The 19,470-nt window shown below is 41.7% G+C and overlaps 1 protein-coding gene across 1 annotated transcript; it reads right to left on the reverse strand.

Annotated features, from left to right (window-relative positions):
• Nucleotides 1-193: 193 nt before the first annotated feature.
• POLR1D (RNA polymerase I and III subunit D) lies at nt 194-19,391 on the reverse strand. Its single transcript, XM_064441097.1, has 3 exons — nt 19,232-19,391; nt 9,645-9,719; nt 194-1,584 (listed from the first exon to the last, which is right to left on the reverse strand). The coding sequence occupies exons 1-3, from the start codon at nt 19,255-19,257 to the stop codon at nt 1,299-1,301; spliced, it is 387 nt and encodes a 128-aa protein (XP_064297167.1). The 5' UTR covers nt 19,258-19,391; the 3' UTR covers nt 194-1,298.
• Between the last annotated feature and the right edge of the window lie 79 nt (nt 19,392-19,470).

A 19,470-nucleotide genomic window follows, 5' to 3' on the forward strand; every position in this document is an offset into this window, starting at 1 on the left:
CCGCTTTGGCCTCCCCATCTCCTAGCTAACATGATCTTTCCAAGAGAGACAGGCAAGTATAGCAAGACAAGGTATGGATAAGCCTATAGGTGGCACTCTTGCCCTGACACAACACCAAAGGACCATGAAGCACTGGTTCTCCTTTCCCTTAGGAGAGGCCCATGTCAGTTAAGAAATCCACTAAAAGCATTAATTCCACAAAGTACTTTTAATGAACATTTTTGATTTTATTGTCAACACACTTAAAAACAGAAACCTAGGTTCAAAACAATTATTTCTGAGAATACCGAAATACAAAATATTTCACACAGAAGTTGGTTACTGTAACACAAACAGAAGTGGGACGTAGAATATGCCAATGTGTTTTATATGCACTCCAAGTCATGACAAGTTTAAAACTGTACCACTACAGAATTGTCACACAGGCTTGGAAAGTGAGCATTCGACTGTTTCTAAGTATCACCTCTGTATTTCTAGTATTACACACTTACTTGGAAACTTTCTAGCAGAGGACAGAGAACATGACAATCTTGACTTCAAGGTTTGTTCTGAAAGCACCATGACAACAGACTGTTCAAACTACTTCCTTACAGAGGGAAGTCTAAACAGAGACAATTATTGCAGTTATGGCTTTTTAGGGGTAATGTTTATTATTATCTATGACAGGTCTCTGAATATACAATAACAAGAGAAATCAGTATTTCCTGGTAGTTCCTCCCGGAAAGCAAAACCAGCGTTGCCCATTTTAAATTTGTTCCTTTTATACTAAAGAAAGCAAACACTCATATTCTGTACATAATGTACGTGCTTGGCCAGGGACTGACCAGCTTTCCCTTCTTCTAGGTTCTGTAAAACTAAACTAACCTAAACATGCAAAACTTCTTTATTTGTTAGCAGCAAAGAAGTTCTGCCAACTTTACACAATAAATAAATCTCTGCTTAATTTAAATTTCTTTCCAAAAGAGTGACAGGACTAAACGAGTTGTATCAGACAGTGACACGCGTATCACGCTCCATCACCAAGACCCTAAGCTTAGTCAGAAGGGGAGACAGGAATGGAGCAAAGGGAAAGGAATGTCTGTTCTAAAACAACTGAAAAGTTTATGCTGCACTTTATTTTTCTCTTAAAGGACCTGAAGAAAAGTTTTCTAAATCTACCTCAAGGTTACTTCTCACACAAGCAACTCAGTTCAAAATTCAATTTTGAACAGCATCTTTTCCTGAAAAACTGAGACATCCCTGCAGTCCGACACTTAATGACATTCCTGGCTTATAACAACACGTATTCGTCACTCTCCTCATCGTTTGCTTGATTGCTTTTCATGCTTATCCTTTGTGTGCTGGTTCCTGTTTTGGTGCCTCGGAGGAGAGCAGCTGACTCTCCTTCTGGACTGAAAGCTGGGTGTATATGGGTGAATTCTGTGTTTCTTTGGTTTTTCTTCTTTCCTACTTTTGTTTGGCTCAGGCTCCTTACTGTCTTCCTTTTGCTCGCGTTCTTGGTCTTGTTCTTTTTGAGATGGTAACGTGTTTTTGATGGTATTAATAAGAAATCTTTTATTTGTACCAGCAAGAGGACATTTCAACCTGTAAAGACATTTAAAAGTGATCAAAAGACAAGATAAAAACATCCTGAAACAAGTCTGAGATTTAAACTTCAATAATTTTAAGACATTTGTGCTTTTGGCTTTCCTTGCATGCCACCTAGTGTAAACTCTCAGTACAGAAAGATACGCTCAAGGTTGTCTCCATTCTCCTTTTATCTTACTCTTTATAGAATGAAAATCATTCTACTTCAACACAGCAAAAATCCACACGATTTTCACAAGGTTGTGTGTGCAGGGGGAAGCAGATGACGACAATATATTTTAAGGTTGACAGTGCTTAACTTAGGTATTCAGGAATCAAATATTTAGTATCATATTCTAAGTCAGACCGGAATGGTTTACAAAATCGTGATCTACTACAGTCAGCATTATTTAATGAACTGAGATATTCAGAAAGTAAGAGATACACCTGCATGAAGAACCCAAACAGCCGCAGCAATAAAACACAAGGTATACCAGTTTTAACTTATATCTAGCAACCACCAAACAAAATATTTTTCTTAAACAGAAAGGATACTTATCCAACCCTTTTCCATTGTTTCTGACTTTCTCCTCTTGCAGCTTAACACTTTGGCACATAATTTATCAGCTAGGTTTTGTAAACAAGTACCATACATTTATCTTGTTGGTATCAGCTGTACTCTACTTATTCCCAATTTATCACCTAAAAGAATGGATTGAGGAAAACCAAGTTTGAATATATTCCTGCAGTCAGCAGAAATCACTCAGAAGACTTTATTTATAGTGGGAGCTGCCATGGTGTTTGTCTTCACAGCATTTTTGAGTCTGCATGCTAATGGAAAAGTTATGGGATTACTCTAAAAGAGGAGAGCTGTTGGAAATCCCAGTGCTCCTTACTGAATCAACTGGGAGTCAATGAGTCCTATCAACACAATATTAAGATCATTTATTCTACCTGAATATTTTGTGTAAGCGTAGAAACTATACCCTGACCATTTAAAAACCTTTGACACCTCTGAATAATCAGAGGTATCAGAACAACAAGAAAATTATAATGAAGATCCTGCCTGATTATTTAGCACACTTAATGACTTTTAACTGGACATGGCATTTACCATGGTGTTTTGCTTCAGATCTGCCTACTAAGCATTACCGATAACTGTTCTTGTCCTAAATCTTCAAAGAATTTAGGAGAGTAGTTTTAGAAGTATAAAGAGCCACACTGTTTTATTTCTGTTAGGTATTCCTCGACACATTTCTATAGCATAACTAGTTTTAGAGTTTTCTAAACTTTCTGCATATAAATCCACACCATTTTGCTCAAATCCTGGTTAAAAACAACCCACACAACATTAAACAAAGTAGAGGTCTGTATGTAGTACAGCTGTTTTGTAAATTAGGAAGACAGTATTTATCCACTAACTGTATTACTAAGTAAAAATACAAGGCTGACATATGTCAGTATTATAGAGTTTCTACTTCAAGCTACATCAGCTATGACCATGGTGCTGGACATGCCATGGCACAGGTTACACTAAAGACATACCACAAAACACCCAACATTTAAGTCCTCTGTATGTCTTTGGCAGCATTAAACTGTTGCATTTCAATACTTGCTACCGAGGAGGGCAGCTTTCTCTAGGCTGCATCCAGGCAAAAGTATTTAACATTTGTCTCCTTCCTCTTGCTTTTTCTTAAAAGCTAATGCATTGATTAAGCACTAATATATATAGCACCAGAATGAAACAATCTGCCCTAAATAAACTCACGTTGCTGCAGTATTTCTTTCTTTTTGGCACTATGAGTGCTGCCTGAGCTACACTAAGAATGAAAACTGATGTGAAATGCAGGGCTTCAGAGTCAGCTGAGAGATGCCATTAGTTCACCATCATACAGTGATATAAGCGAGCCACAGGGCTTTCATGGAGCAGCAGTAAGTTACAGCACTGAAAAGAAACACGAGTCCTTAGTTTTATTGACCTCAGGCTTCAAAAAAGCAAATTCTGCCTTTAAGTCTTAAAGGAAAGGAGATACATGGCACATGCTACATTACACATGCACACACACAAGCCCATAATGTTTACATATATCCATGGTATACATGGAACTATGGAGATTAAAAGTGAACTGTATTAATCCACTGGTATCTTTCAGAACACTTCTAATTGAGAAAATTGTAGAATACTCCTACAGCTGACCTCCCTGAAGACAAGCCTTTGGCTTGCTGTACGTCTGATCAATTCAATGACAGCTTTGCCCTCAACATAAGTTCTGAAGGGCTGGGAGGCAAGCTCAGCCTATGCAAGGTGGAACGGAATACTGCTGACTACTGAACAGAGCCACAGAACAGCTTTTAAAAGCTTTTCTTAAAAAAAAAAAAAAAAAAGACGACATGTTAAAAGAACATTAAAGTTCCAAACTGAAGCATGCCTGAAGCAGGGATGCAGGCGTGACCAAAGCAAGCATGCAACCTGCAATTCTAGAGCAGTCTTGTCTACAAAAGGGACTCCAGTTCTGTAGCAATGTATTCACTCAGTGTAAGGGTTCACCTTCTCCTGTGCATGCCCCAATAAACTAAACCAAGCTATTCTTACCCACAGAACTTCATCCCCCTCCACAGACAAGTTCCACATACCCCAAAATACCTACGCTATGCAACTATGAAGTGTCAATATCGCATTTTGAGCAAGAAAAAAGATTAAATCCATTATTGCCCACATAGGTCAAATCTTATCTTAACCTTACTTCTGACATTTTAAGTCAACTTCTATGCAATAACACAGAATTCCAGCCGATACCTGTCATCAAGTGTAGCAGTGCAGTTCAACACAGAAGTGTATCATACAACTTATCAGTAAGACACATTGACAGCACTTAAGACAGAAGAGTACAGTGCCATGCACTGTAGTCTTTTCTCCGCCGAATAACTGGACATATCAAACAGGCTTGGCACAGTCAGCCTCAGCATGTGGAGTAAATCAGATCTTTCCAGGAAACAGAGTTCATTATGCATGAATTTACAAGTACATTTCTACCACTTCCAAATGGCCATGGAAAATATAGTGCTTAACAAGGAGCGACTGAAAGGGGGGGGGGGGAAGGCAGCTAGAGGATTTTTTGCCGAACCAACTAATCTGGGCTGTTATCCTCTCACAGGGGATCTCACAAAAGAGGATGCCTGGGATGACACTGCCAGCTTTTATGTATGGCCTTGGCAGCTAGATACAGCTGGCAGGACTTTGGATAGGAACCTGTGATCTGATCACAAGATTTTAACATATTCACTTTGCAACCTCTGTCTGTACCCTGTTTCTCCTCCTTTTCACATTCAAATGAAGGAGATGTAATGGAATCACACTGCAGTGTTTCTGCACAGTCATGCAACACCTATTCAAAGACAAGATGCAAATACCATTTCGCAGTTCCAGTGCCCTCAAACCCTTCAGCCTCATCTACATTGTTTTGTATTCTGCAGTACTTATAGGAGATTTGGTATTGAACAGAAAGCTACCTATAGGAATGAAAGCAATTTGAGGATTGCTGTACAAGAAATAGGGTTAAAAATAATGTTTCCAATATTTGTCTTGTTTTTGCAATTTCATCTGCTGTTACAATGCTGAGCTGAACAAACCATCCCAAAATATCCTCTTTTCCATTCCTTAGTTTAGGTATTTTAGTGAGCAGAGAAGACTGCATTCAGTTCAGCCTTAGCTCACATGTTACCAGCATCCTTGAAGACCAGACCTATACATTGGACCCCTCCCCCCCTCCAAAAAAACCCACGCCTTTAGAACTTGTCCACAGAGTGGCTGTTGCAGCATTTTAACTGCCCTTCTCAATTACAGCAGAACAACCCCTTAAAATGGGACCTAACTCCATTGCTATAGGAAGCTTATGAATTACGTACATACGACTGACAAAATCACTTGTAGAGATCTCAGCTTTTAGCTTGATTTTACCTAGCCACCCAATGGAAATCCCAGTATCTTGCAGCTTTATTCCATCTGATGAATCAAGGATATATATATTTATCTGTTTCAACTGTTCTTACGCTATTTGTCCACCAGTTCCTATCTTGGATCCAGCTGGCCCTCCGAGCATTAACTTTCAGACAGCTGCTCTGATGTCTTTTCTCATCTCGGAAGTTCCAGCACCACAGCAGCATCACTGAGATTTAGCCACAGATTCTGCTCTCTTTTGTTCAATGTTTCTGGGATTAAGACATCTTCAGAAGAAGATTCTTCCTTCCCCTCCTCTCACACATTTTCTTACTTGTGATTAGCTCCACTAATGCTTTGAACAGACACATCATCATCAGGATCTGGATCTTGTGGAATCATAAGGATGTAGGAGACCCCCAACAAGAATCGCTGTGGCCACAGAGTGCATACGAAAGGAGCACTGCAGGAACTAGAAATACTGTGGTGCTGAGAGTAAGAACCTTGAGGACATCCAAGCAACAAGTCAACACTGAAAAGCCAGTAATGCAAGATCTACAAATACCAATATCCAGTATTTCTTGGATGAATTTGCCATGGACCTAGATACTATCAATCCAAGCAGTCCTGAGAGCACGGAGGCCAGCGAAGCCAGGACTGTCAACCAACTAAGAGCTCATGCAGCCCCTTGGCAATACTGACAGTTGCTCCATGTCCAGCAAGTCCCAGATTACATCCCTTCCTGCATAAGCCCTTGGCTGGTATCATCGCCAACCTCCCTGTTTGGGACAAGCCTTTCTTCTACTAGCATCTAACCCCTACTGGTTGCAGCACCTACCCGTGCCATCCACAGCAAACCTGTAAGACAATGCAACATTGGCAAAACATTCCCAAATTGGAAGAAATACTAGCAACACTGTCTCATATGTCAAGGCTGAGTCTTCATATCACAGACTGTGCTAAAGGATGACCGCTTGGTACATTTCTTCTGTACAATCTATGCTATCTTGGATGCTTGCAATTTAGGCTCAAACAGCAGCTGACTATCCATCCCACATGAGGAGGCAGCAAAAAGCTAGGCAGGGGTGCTTGGGGAACTTCTTTGAGCCGTGCATTTGAGCTACGGAGAACTAATCACTCAGCGAAAGCAGTGCCAAAACAGTGTTCAGAGGCTTGCTGGCTAAGGTTTTGCTACCATCAACACCCACCAGGAGACACTATTCCTTTGTAACGGTACTCACAGGAATGGTAGTTCCCCAGGAACGCCACCTCCCCAAATTCCTCCCTTTAACCAATTCCTGTCAAATGCCACTGACTCCAGAAATCCATTTACCAGTATCCAACAGCTGCTGGAGAGCAACATAAACTGGAATCAGCAAAGTATGAGCAGTAGCAGCCTCTGCTTCTCCTTACCCAAAGACAGATGGCAGAACAAATCTTTCTTCATAGGCCGAGTTGCTTCAACTATCCAGTGCCAATGCAGGATTGGTGGCCTTACACTAGATGTCTCCAGGGTTTGTGCATCTCTTCTCCAGGACTCCTCTGACAAAGGGCTGAGGAAATCCCAGAAGTCCTCATGAAACACACCTGTAAGCATTTTGAGTTTGGCAAGGAAGGAAGGTTTTGCGTTTTACCTGTTAAGACGGTGCTTTTAGACAAGTTCGTGATGACCTTGTCTCTTTGCTTCTACCAGCTGTGCTTTCCTGGATTTGGTCTACTAATAAACATTTTCACAAACTAACTTTTCTGCTTATTTTATCTGGTATCCACAAAGCTCAGAGCAGCAGTTACCTTCCTCTCAGTACTTTACAGTTGCAAGGTTACATGTCAGTCCTGGATCTAATTTCTGAAGCCCTTCAGGATTTACTGTAGCATCAGTTAAATCTGATGGCATTTTGCTGGAGTGTGATACTCAACCGAGCACAGTTAAGTTTCCTTCCAAGTATCTTATTGGTTATCTCATCTCCCACGTATATATGCAATACCTAGCTGTCGGGCCAGTTCAGAAGGACCAGAACAGCAAAATGGGGCATGCAAAATATTAAAGGGAAGATAGCAGTGGCAGCTTCCAGCTGCTGTGCTGCCTCTTGCACTTGCAGAGCTATACACCAAAGACTTATTGGGAGTCTGCCTATGGGGGACTTTATACCTTCCTTATGGCCACACACACCAGCTGTACACTAGCCTATGCCAAACTCTACAGCAGCAGATTTGTGACAAATGGGATTACTACCAGTCTCTCTAAGGATAAATTCAGAGAGGGAAAAATCCCTAGAGAAGCGTCATATACAAAAAAAAAAAAAAAAAATCTCTGAGTGCAGAATATCCTGAGCTGCAGACTGCCCAAAACTGGGATCGTACCTTGAGGAAACACTGCTACTTTCTTGTACTTTTCTTCCTCCATTTCCTAGGCACTGGCTATTGAACACTGATGGAAACAGGGCACTGCAGAGAGAGATCATTTGTTTGACGCAGTATAGCTATTCTCATTTTCCTCTGCAGTTGAAATGATCCTTACTTCAACAGTCTCGGTTCAGGATATCACCGTGTCAATCCCTGTGTCAAAGGTCTTACTCTGCCTGAAGCCTTCCTGACAATCCCCTCCTCCTACACCTTTAGCACAACCCTGGCCCAGCCAGCCACTATTTCACTCTAGCGGAATCTGCAACTATTCTTCAGAACAGGCTGCCCTCAGCTATCCCATCCTCTGGCAGGTCTTCAGCATCAGGCTTTAGCAAACTGCACATTACCCCAAGCCAATCATCAGAGCCAGCTGAGCAGGACCACTAATCTTTTACAGACAAGGAATAAGTAGCCAGAGCTCGGAGTAGAAGCTCACACGCACTCGTGGCAGGTATTCCACACTGCACAAGTGGCAGCAAAGTTGCACAGGGACACTTGGTTATCTTCCAACAGAAATCTTTAGTCTCTATACCTAGAATTAACTTGCAAATTCAGAGTAACAGGATACATGCAACACTTCATGGTGCTAATTATCTGCACTGGTTTACCTGGCGATTTGGCAAGGCTGACAGGGTAAAAGAATGCTGTATCAGTATAGCCATAACCACTCTAGGGGATTAAACCAACCTAACTATTTTAACCTGAAGGGTATAAATTGCATCTGTATCTGAAATACTGGGTAAAACATACAAAAAGCCCAGAACTTGTTTAGCAAATATAAAGTATTAACTTTTTTCAGTGAGACAGTATTTTAATCTCTTCAGAGCTACTAAAACAAACATTGCCAAGAAATCGGCTGAGAACTTAATTAACAGCACAGGCTTATCTTTTACTACTGTTGCTGGAGGAGGCCAAACCTTATCTACAAATGAGTTTAATGCAGTCAGCTGGTGCACTACTTGTGCGAACATCCCTAGATCCAACAGCTTCTTACCAAAGTCCTCTACATTATTTTAAGATGAATGACTCTTCTCAGCATGTTATTACTTCTTTAATTACAATTACATGCATTACATTTCATGATAATCTAGCTGTAAAACCTGAAATACTGCACTGAAGAACTAATACTGTATTTCACTTAAGATTTAAATACTGTGATTATTTTCCCACTTGCTACAGAAATTAGCCCTTGAGATTTAGGGATTTTTAAATTATTATTATTATAAGAAATACCTACTCCAAAATTGGATTATACTTTGAGTTCATTCTTGGTTGCAATTTACACATGGATTCTCTACTAGAGAATATTGTTTTTAGGGCTTAGGTTTCTTTGTCAGGCTATGAATTCCTTTAACTTAAACAGAATCTAACCTGGTAACATGTGGCCAGCATGCAAGTACATGCACAGTGAGGCTACCCGGTATTTGCAAGACTCACAAGGCTCCAATCCAAACTTTGCAATTCCATCTATTATAGGGAGATACTGTTACAGAAGCTAATCCCTGTTTTCCAATTGCTTTGACTTCAACACATTCAGTCAAGCAATTTTATGCAGGGAGAATTTACTTCAACTTCTTTCTATCTGGACTCAAATTTTGGCCAGACAAATTAATACCTGGATGAAGACAAATTTTTTAAACATGAAACAAATTAAACAGTAGAGACTTCTGTCACACATTAAATGTAAAATTTATTTTGGCATCGGTTATAGTGTTCATTTCCTCTTGGCACAACTTACCAACCCATAGCTCCCATTGTTTCAGCTCTGGTTCTCCCACGTTTTGCCTCTTTAAGTAACTCTTCCACAGCTTTCCTAAATAGGAGGAAAAGAAAAAAAAAGTTACCACTTGCAGAACACAAGAACTTGCCACTTTATGCACTTATGTAAATAAAGTGGAGACCTTCTTCACTGTAATGAAATAATAGAGAGGCTACCAAAATCACCTTAAGACAATTCAGATTTTTATGCACCAAGATTAAAAGAAACATTCTGGCATATTAAAAGCAATTAAAGCTGTTGCAAATACAACAATTGGAATACAAATTGAAGAGTAGAAATAAAGTGTGCAAAACTGGTGTGGTACAGTGAAAAGCACAGTCCCTGTCACTTCACCTTGGGAATGCTCTTCCCTGCTGTCACTTTGCTTAGAATCTTCCTAAAGCCTTTCAACCACACGAGACCTATTTTGAGCACAGTTAAACAACACCAGTAAACCAGCAAGCAGTCAGATGACAGTAAAGATCAGTGTAACTATCAGTTGTCAAACTGCACTAGCTTTCTGTAACAGCAGGAGAAAAGAGCTCATCTTTGTGACTATGACCCCCCACGATCCAAAACCACCAACCTTTATGTTATCAGCATCTTCTACAACAAACTGGCCAGATTAACACTAAAGCAATTAAATAACTATGCTCACAAAAAAAGTAATCAGTGTAAATTATGCAAATTGTAGAGAACTCCTGCAATGTCAGTCTTTCAGTTCTCTTTACGAATTAATTTCAATCTCAAATAAAACTTAAGTAACTGCTCTACAGTACATGGTTGAAGTTAATGGGAAAACCAATGAACAGATAACGTGAGCCATTTCTTATATAAATTGAATGCATAAACTAACAACCTGGTTAGTTAACTGTAAGGAACTGTATATGCGAACCAAAAGTAACTGCAAGATAAAAAATGAAAACTCTGCACCTGGCCCTAATACCCAGGATATCAAGCTAAGCATTAACAACAGTGACACAGGCAAGTCTGAAGGCTTGAGGAACTGAAGGTAGGAGGTAATAAAGAGGGTGTTTATTGTTTAGCTCTCCCAGCTATGATGTGCCAGAATGGCTGCTGGCATTTGGATTATGTGAGCAACACAATCATCACTTTAACAGTAAAGTGTGCAAGTAGACTGTGCAGAAAAGGTAACTGCCAACAGACTTCAACTCAAACTTCAAGGAAGCCATGTCCCATCTTGTCGTTACGGTACTATCAGCATAGCAGGATTTTGCTGCTTTGCCACAGATAAAAAAAAAGGCCTGAATATCTTGTCAAGCCAAAATTGAGGCTAGAGAAGTCAAAAGTCATCATCTAATAGCAGAAGCAGGTCTGAGAAGAAAAGCAATTTATATGGCAGGTTCATGTGAAGATCTAATAAGTTAATGCTGGGCTCTGAATATCTAACAGGGTGGGTTATTACCATTTAGTTTATTAAAGTCCACATAGAAAACACAAGAGATCTTAGCTTTAAATGAATACACTGCATGTGCATAACAGGGAATGAAAATATGCAGTATAGAATTTCCTTCAGTAGCTAATAAGAAAACATTATGCGATTACATAGAAAGCTATGTCTGTCAGTCTAGATCTAGCCTTCTTCAGTTTGTTATGATCTTAACATAAGCCTTTACTGGCCGCCCTCACATTTGTGATTTTGAATTCATTCATTCATTCATCCGTTAGGATAGGCTGGAGACGTTTTATAAACATAGACACACTTTTTCTTCTGTCTGTACTGCTTTTGGGCATGCTTTGGTTTTCCCTGGCAACAGAAAACAGATCGGTGCTAAATGAGTACAAGTGTAATGTACACCAAGGCATAGCCACTCTTTCTACTGTCAGTCTGCAGTTCTGCTTGAATACAGTTTTCATATTTTATACTTACAACCACGTATCATAGATTACTTCATCAGTTTATAGTAATTTCCAGCAAGCAATACTTTAGCTAAAGGTTCCTAAATATGCCTCCAGAACTGGTCAAAAGTTCTCAAACATGTAAATAATCCTTGATCAACATATTTATAGATGTATGTCTCTGTTCTAAAGGGAAACCATTCTATCCAGCAAAAGCTGAGATATGTGCTAGACAGACATGCAAATACTCACAGGTCGTAACTTTTTCCTTTGAGAGTTTGAATTTGAAGGGCTTTGCAAAGGAAAGTGTCCAAGACTTCCACAGAAAAAATAGTAGAGAAATGCATTAAAAAAGTAGCATTGCTTCTCCATGCACTAGTCTATTAAGGGCACATTGATTTAAGGATGCTCACAGAAGTCTCCCTCTGTCTCATTTAAGGTTATTAGTATGATCTCAGTAGCAGCTGGGCTTAGGGTACTTCAAATCCTTTTTTAAGTATACATCTGACTGTGGGAACATGTTGCATATCCAGTGGTATCACAGGCATTCCTGGAAACCAAGTATCTGCCCAGGTAAGCTGTCACCTGCTCAGGATACCTGCACTTGGATGTTAAATACAGTTTCAGCAACCTCACCAGCTGCCTTCTCAGGTAGGAGCAGTAGGGTGTATGGGATGGCTACTCCCCAAGAACAAAAAAGAAAAAAAAAAGGGTAAGAAACACAGGTCCTGCCACTGGGAGATGTTGCAGTCTGAAATTATGGCAATTTTTTTTTCTCCAGAGCCAGAATTTGCTATTTGAGTGGCCCAAGCTAGTTTATAGTGATAGTTACAGTGATGACACCAGAAACATATAGCCTTTATAAAAGCATGTCCTGAACACTCAAACAGCAATGTCAGACAAAGGGGAGGAAAGAGGGAAAAAAAAAAAGTCTGACTTACCACAGTTACCAAACTTAGTGATTCTGTTTTGAGAAGCCTGACTAGGAAGCAGGTTAAATGCCACTATATCTGTCATTACTTTATAATTAAAATCATAAACCAAAGTATCTGAGCTACAAAGCACATACATACCTATTTTAAACAGCTACAATTCAGTTTTAGGGGAAATATCACAGTATGAATGTGGTGACACCAATTCTATTAACTTAAGCAGGAATTATAAGACATTAAGTATTTGAGACTTTTTTTTGCTCTGGTTATATCAAAGATCAGACTGACTTGGCATCCATTTTAGTAGCCTTAGAAGTCAACATCTTCCTTTCTTATCAAACATTGTATCCTAAGATTGGTCCTTCAGCATCACTCTTACTCATTGCACCTTTACAAAGCCCTTTCGACTTGCACAGACAAATGAAAAAATGCTCAGATCCTCTTTGAAATCATGTATTTCCACCCACTGAACTTATATCCTCCACACCAGTAAGCCAAAAGCTTAAAAGCTATGCAAACAAAGTTTTTACATTTGCTTTTAGAGGCCTCTTGGGATACAGCATTCCTTGCTCTCTTCATTTTTACAGCTTGGTTAGAATACAAACAGTCCTGCAGCTGCCAGCTTCAACTCCAAGAGCAGCAGCACGAGCAAAGGGAACGCAGCATGCAACATTCACGTGAGAACTCAAACACTGGGGGATTGATAGGAGGGAAAATTAGGGCACATATAAGACCACTGCCATCATTCTGACATCTTTTATAGCAAGCACCACTTAAAACTTGCTGTGGCAATCCTTTTTGAGCAATCAAGCTTAGCTGCAGAATTACAGTGACACGAAGGTATAAGCAGTGATGTTTTTATCTTCAAGAGTATGGTCCAAGACCTATTTACATTTCTGAGGGATTAGAATTTTTCCTCTATATTCCAAGGTTACAAGCAAAGATCCTGTTGCATAAATCCTAACAACTTGCATCTACAAATGCATGTGCTCAAAGAATGGGAGAATGTTAAAGGCTCTGAAGTCAGGCAAAACCAGAGATATTTTCTATTCTTCACTCAGGGAAAGAGCTTCGTCATTTTTTCCAAAAGATCAAACATTTAGACTGAAAATGAGTAATTGGTAATAAAGAGGTGTCTGATACAGTTACAGGCAATGAAAACACCATGTCATTACAGAGACCACCCAATGTTTGTAATTATAGACCACTCTGTTAGGACAAGATATATCATGCTGGATCTGACAGCTGAGAGGCCACGCAGCCACAGCTCCGTGCCCAGGCCCAACCAGTAGCAAGGCTGAAAATCTGCTCCCAGCTGGCAGACGCACACACCACACGTATACACCACTGGCCACACCAATCACAGACAGACACGCAGAGCGCTCACATCAACGCCTTCATCCTGCTCCTCTCTCTGGCCAGGCATAGGAGCCCCCAAAGCTTCAGCCCAACTCCAGCTGCTGGTACAGACCATAATGCAGAGCTGGCATGGGCGTACACATGTGTCTCACCCCTGGAGACTCCCTGACCCTACAGCCTCTCCAGCAGCTGGGCCAGGACTCCCCCGTGCCTCCAACAGCTAGCTCCTCCCATGGTCTTGCTCTTAGAGATACACGCACACATCCCAGCTCCCACCTTATTCACCCACTGATCCAGCTTGATCTTCACAAACAGCCACATGCTCCCTCACACACCCACACTTGCTCCAGTATTGCAGCACAGATTAATAGGTCCCCAATCCCACTCCAGTGTCTGACTCATGGTTTTACTCACTCTGTGAAGGGTCCCCAGGCTGCTGGCACCTGGCCCTCCAGCCCAGGGTCCCAGCACGACTGCTGGCACCCAGAGCTACATTCGTTCCAGTTGCTGGCACCACAGACATGGCACCCTCCAACCCATGGTTTAACACTAGTTGCTAGCACTGAGATGTACACCCTGTTCCCTCAAATAGGGTCCCTCATCCAAGAAAGAGTTAGAAAGGAATTTAACAGGAAGACAGGACAGACTGCGCTGATCAGGTGCAGGGCACAGCCAGACAAGCGTACCAACCAGCAGCCTATTCGCACATGACCAGACCATTTTATCCCCTTATTCCTCTATTTTCCCACTCGCTTCTCCCCAGATCACCTAAACGCATCCCTTTCCCTGCCTTTGGTTCCTCCCCTACACATTCCATAATAAGCCTTATGCAATCTCAAAACACTCTTCTCCTGTATCCCACAATGTGTCCCAAACCCTCAGGCAGCAACACCCTTAAGTCCCAAAGGCACTCCAGCACTGACTCATTTTGCTTGGTGTCATGCCTGGAGGCCGAGGCTGTCTCCTGGCACCAGCCCTGGGAGGGGCCCAGAGATGATGTTAATTCCTCTGAGTCCTTACTGTGGGTTCCCACCTGCCACTGTGCCCCCTACCCCATGCTCCTCTGGGCTCATGGAGATGGACCTCTGATGGGCTGGTGGCTCCTGGGATGGGCCTGGGAAAAGCCAGGGCTGGAGACTATTTGGGCTCCCCCACCCACCACGGACTCTCTTTAGTCCTCGTGGGTGTGCCTGGGAGCTTTCGGCACATAACCTAACAAACTGCCATCTCCACCCACGCCATCATCTCATTAAAGAGCCCGATGAGAACTCTAATGAAAATATATCCACTGAAATTGCTTCACAGAACACAGCCGGCTACAGAAGTGCACAAACCTGGAGCAGGAGGGCAGTGTTCATATTCAACATCTCCCAGAGTAAGAGAAGTGACATCTTTATCGAACACATCTTTGTGAAAGACCTTTGCAGCATTAGAACTGCTTGCAGTCTATACAACTACTATTCAAAGGCCAGGCTGCTCAGCTACTGCGGTCCCCAAAATCATGCTTAAAAATCTACCTCCTGAGGCGCTCGAGGTCCTGACAGCAAGCTGCAGCAAGGCCAGGAAAAAATTAGCAGGTTTTTTAATCAATTTTCTTAAAGTGGTTTTATGCTGACTATACAACTTATTTTTAACCATGCATGGGACTGGAAATAGAAGTGGCTGTTGGTATTCTGATTACATCTGAATAATTAATATCAAGACCTTCAGTCAAATGAAGGACTGAAGATACCGCCTTCTGCAATAAAGGCATGGTAATGAAGGTCAGTGTTATTTATAACTCCTGTGAGCTGGTTTGTCCTATCTGCTCACACTTACTACGAAAACTGATGAAAAGGAATGTCAAGAATAAAGCCTAAGCCACAACATTAAGAGCAAGAATAAAAAAAGGCGCAAATATGCCACAAACTTCCTAATGCTTATTCAAAGGCAAAGACACCCCATATTGGACACGTGAATGCTCTCATTCTTTGTCTATCAGGTTTCTTACTTTTTAGATATTCTACTTGTCATTCTCACAGGTGCTATTTGCATCATACTTCTGTGCTGATATTCTCACCAGCTTGAGTAGTGAACATACCACTCAATTTCAAACACTGATTTTAGCTTGCAGACCACTTTTTTTTTTGCCACAAATATGGGAAAGAACAGCATATTGAATCCTGACACTTTGATTTTTAGCTGTTAAAAAACAATAGTAAGAAGTATCAATTAATTTCTCCAAGGTACAAAGCTTACTCATTAAGAAGCGTAATTGGGATGCCTGTGCAGCAAAAATATTAAGACTATTGATTCACAACTGCAGGCCTCTTGTTATAGAATTATAGCATTCCTTGTGATTCAGAGCAGGATCTCTGAACACTTAATTCCAAGTAAATGGTGCTCCAAACAAGCTTGGTAGGCGTTTCTAATAAGGTATGGTATCCAAGGTTGTGAAATATTTATAGCTGTTGAAAGACAGAACAGATTATGGAAGGATTTGGACACACAGTATAACAAAGCCACTTGATTTATATTTGCAGAGAAATGACACGTTTTCTGTGCTTCAAACACATAGAACAACCATGATGACAATTTAGGAAGGAGAGGGGGAAGAAAGTTTTTTTTTTTAGATAGAGATGAAGATGGTGACCTCTGGATATTGAGGTGAAATAAACTACGAAAAGCACATACACTTGCAGGGGAAACAAACTAAACAGTTCCTAGCAGCTGACTTGTAATCTTTTTTTTTTCCTACTAATTCTTGGGTCATATCTTCATAATACCATTAATTATATATTAACAGAATTTAGCCTAGAATTCTCTTAGGATCACATTGTATCTCAATACTCTGGGTCTTCACTGATGTACCAGCAATTCCACAGGAGAAAATGCCAGTTCATGCTTCCAGCAAAAGTTAATGTGTGAGACGAAGCAGAGGAAATAATTTTGTAGAATGTAGCAATTATTACTATTTTACACACCTGTGGTATTTACAGCTTTCAGAGTTTTAAAATCCAGAGTATGCAACAATCACATGGTAACTTGCGACTTAGTATTCAGCTTTGGTAGCAACTATCACTTCCTATTAAAGTAAGGGAAACATCAAACGCAAGGTCAAGCTAGAGCCAGACAGAGTAAAATTGAAAAACAATAGCAGGAAAATGTGGCAGTAAGGACAAATAGAACAAGCAAGATGAAGAGACCTCTTCTTAGATAATTAAAAAAAACCAAACAACCCAGGACAACTGACTTGCTTTTCAGATTGCTGTTTGGAATGCTGGGACTCAAAATTCATTTCAGACCTGAAAAAAACATGCACAACAATAGTTACAATTCTTTTTTTGCCCCATGGTAAATCCAATAAAAGCCACCCATACAAAAACCTTGAGCTTTTTAAGACTTGTGCGCTGCAAGACAAGCCTTAATTCAGAGACAGAATACTGAAAATATTCCAAATAAACCCACTTTTAAACTCTAAAAATCTACCTAAAATAGTTAACACTGTGGCTACAGAACAGAAATGCCATTATTTGTATGCTATAGCCATATTATAAAGAGCATAAAAGTTATAAACCCTAACTACAATCGCTGTACTACTCACAGGAGAGTATGATCAACAGGTCATTGAATATGAAACTAAGGAGTTATGTCTGTAAACCACAGGATAAGGAAAGGTCTGTATTAGGCCCTTGAAGCCTGTACGGGGATGTATTTAGAATAAGAAATACCCAAGTATAACCTCTAAATGCACATAGCATGAACTGAATTCAGGGTGCTACTAGTGAAGCAAGCCATTATGAGAGTGCAGGGTAGGAAAAAGTAACTAATGATATAGGTGGATCCAGGACAGACAGTGGTAATCATCAAGTACACTATTTTGTACTTCTAATATGTTCAGAGCTGGATAAACACATATGGAGGTGAACAGTAGCGTAGATTGAAGACACCGGATGGCTAAACCCTAACATGTACCACTCAGTAAGTAACACTGAACTTCATCCCCGCTATCCACCATGCTGCCATAGAAAAGGAGTAGCAAATCCCAACTCAGCTTGAATCTATGAGGCTGGATAAAACTTCAAATCTGGTTCCTGGGAAGGAGAGTCGTAGAAGGCAACTGCGGGGAGCAGTCAGCTATAACTGGTGAGCGAGCAGCTGTGCATGGAACTGCCCAGAGGACCCCAAGTCCCCAGCACAGCAATCGCAGCCAGAAGACAGACAGCATAGAGGAACAGTTTAAGTTTAGTTTGGAGTGGCACTAGTAAAAATAACTAATTCATGCATATATATAAAGAAGCTTTAATTATTAGACTGATGATCCAACAGCAGAAGTAGCTTACCAAGCATTAAAGACCTCTTAGAATGTTCTCCAGCCTTCCCACGACCCCAGTGCTATCGCTTTTGTCCCATTTACAATACTCGCCAGACATAAACAGAAACGGGGGATTTTCTATAAGCACTCTCAGACACAGTTTCTTAAAATTAATGGAGAAAACCTCCAAAAGTAAGTTTTGAAAGCCTCTGGTCATCACTTCACTGTAACAGTTTTAAACAGCCGTAAGAAATGTGCAGTTACTCACAAAAAAGCTTGCCAAAAAAAAAAAAAGATAGGATTATTACCCCCAAAATCTGTGATATAAACACCTAAAGTCTATTCCTGAAGCAAAAGTAAGAGAGGCCTGCTATTACTGAGTATCCAGACACAGAAATCTACATTTTGATCTTTAATATTTCCTTGGGAACACTGTAACTCAATATGCACTTAGTTCCAATGAAATGCAACGTAAAAAGCAATTTTATTTTTTGACAAAGTAACTGTCAAGCATTTTGCATTATTCCATACAAGGAACAGGGGAATCTTAACTATTAGTCAACTGGCACATCTCCAACACTGAAAATAAAAATTCATAACAATATAAATTTAACCAGTTTTTTAAATTTTACCAAGGAGACCTCAGTTTATAACTGATTAGTAATGAGCCACCTAACACTTCTCAATCTCATTTCTATATGGTAGCAGCATACATAACAAGAATATATTTTTTTTAAATAATAGATTTTTTCCCCCACTACGTAGGAGGATTTATTTTCTATCGCAACTCCCTCAGCAAGGGCTCCGAAGGCCTGCACCCCTCCCTCGGAGCGCAGCCGGAGGGGCGGCGGCGGTGCCGCGCAGAGCCAGGCCGGGCCCCGGGCCCTCCCCTCCGCCGCTTCCCGCCCGGCAGCCGAGGCCCTCCGCCGGGAGGGGCCGTCCCAGGCCCGCAGCCAGCCGGGGCACACCGCCGCACCGCACCGGCCCCCCGCAACCCGCCCCGGGCGCCCACAGGCCAGCGCTGCCCAGGCCTTGCGGGACGGGAGGCGGCGCTGGGCCCTGTCCGGCGGGGAGGCCCCACCGAGGCCGTAAGCTCCCGGGGACGCTCCGCCGCCCCTCACCTCTCCAGCTCTGGGTCCTCCTCCATGGCGGCGCGGCGAGGGCGGGCGGCTGCTGCTCCCCCCCCCCCTGCGGCCCAGCTCCTCAGGCGAAGGCCGGCGCCATACCCCGCTCAGGCCCAGCTCGGGGCGGGGCGGAGCAGAGCAGCGGGGGCAGGCGCAGAGGACGGCGAGGACCCCGGCGGGGGAGGAGCGGGGCGGTGCGAGCCGGGCCGCCGCCACACCCCGCCGGGCACCGGCGG

The sequence above is a fragment of the Phalacrocorax carbo genome, chromosome 1 (assembly GCF_963921805.1).
Source record: "Phalacrocorax carbo chromosome 1, bPhaCar2.1, whole genome shotgun sequence".
In the NCBI taxonomy this organism is placed as follows: domain Eukaryota; kingdom Metazoa; phylum Chordata; class Aves; order Suliformes; family Phalacrocoracidae; genus Phalacrocorax; species Phalacrocorax carbo.

What these genes read in the sequence shown, in the direction of transcription:
- POLR1D (XM_064441097.1), bottom strand. Translation starts at nt 19,257, where the DNA reads ATGGAGGAGGACCCAGAGCTGGAGAG. An exon ending in GAGGACCCAGAGCTGGAGAG is followed by an intron (nt 9,720 to 19,231) that starts GTGAGGGGCGGC and finishes CCTCCTATTTAG; the next exon opens with GAAAGCTGTGGAAGAGTTAC. An exon ending in ACAATGGGAGCTATGGGTTG is followed by an intron (nt 1,585 to 9,644) that starts GTAAGTTGTGCC and finishes ATGTCTTTACAG; the next exon opens with GTTGAAATGTCCTCTTGCTG.